Consider the following 302-nt stretch of genomic DNA (forward strand, 5'->3'; position numbering starts at 1 on the left):
CCCTTGGTCAACTCCTCCCCCAGCCAGAAGATATCCCGCCCCGGGGACACGGATGATTCCAGGGGCGTTAACAACGTCCTGCTCTTCACCATCCTCAACCCCATCTACTCCATCACGACGGTGGGTGACACACGAGGGAACCCGAGGGATTTGGGATATCTCCCGGCCCTGGTATCCGCTGCTTTTGGGGGGGCTCTGGGGGGCTGCTGCTCTGCCTCAGGCAGGTCCCTCACTGCTTCTCGCCTCTCCTGTCCCGTAGGACGTGCTGTACACCATCTGCAACCCCTGCGGCCCCGTGCAGA

The 302-nt window shown here is 62.6% G+C and overlaps 1 protein-coding gene across 1 annotated transcript in view; it reads left to right on the forward strand.

Moving 5' to 3' along the window:
* Positions 1–302, forward strand: part of LOC104077717 (heterogeneous nuclear ribonucleoprotein L-like) — a gene marked incomplete at its 5' end in the record, with an annotated part of 1,243 nt that overhangs the window by 398 nt on the left and 543 nt on the right. Inside the window, 2 exons of the mRNA XM_009579040.1 lie at positions 15–120; positions 260–295. Coding sequence (XP_009577335.1) covers positions 15–120; positions 260–295 — 142 coding nt within the window. The remainder of the gene's footprint in view (positions 1–14; positions 121–259; positions 296–302) is intronic.

This window comes from Fulmarus glacialis, unplaced genomic scaffold (assembly GCF_000690835.1).
Source record: "Fulmarus glacialis isolate BGI_N327 unplaced genomic scaffold, ASM69083v1 scaffold43375, whole genome shotgun sequence".
NCBI lineage: Eukaryota > Metazoa > Chordata > Aves > Procellariiformes > Procellariidae > Fulmarus > Fulmarus glacialis.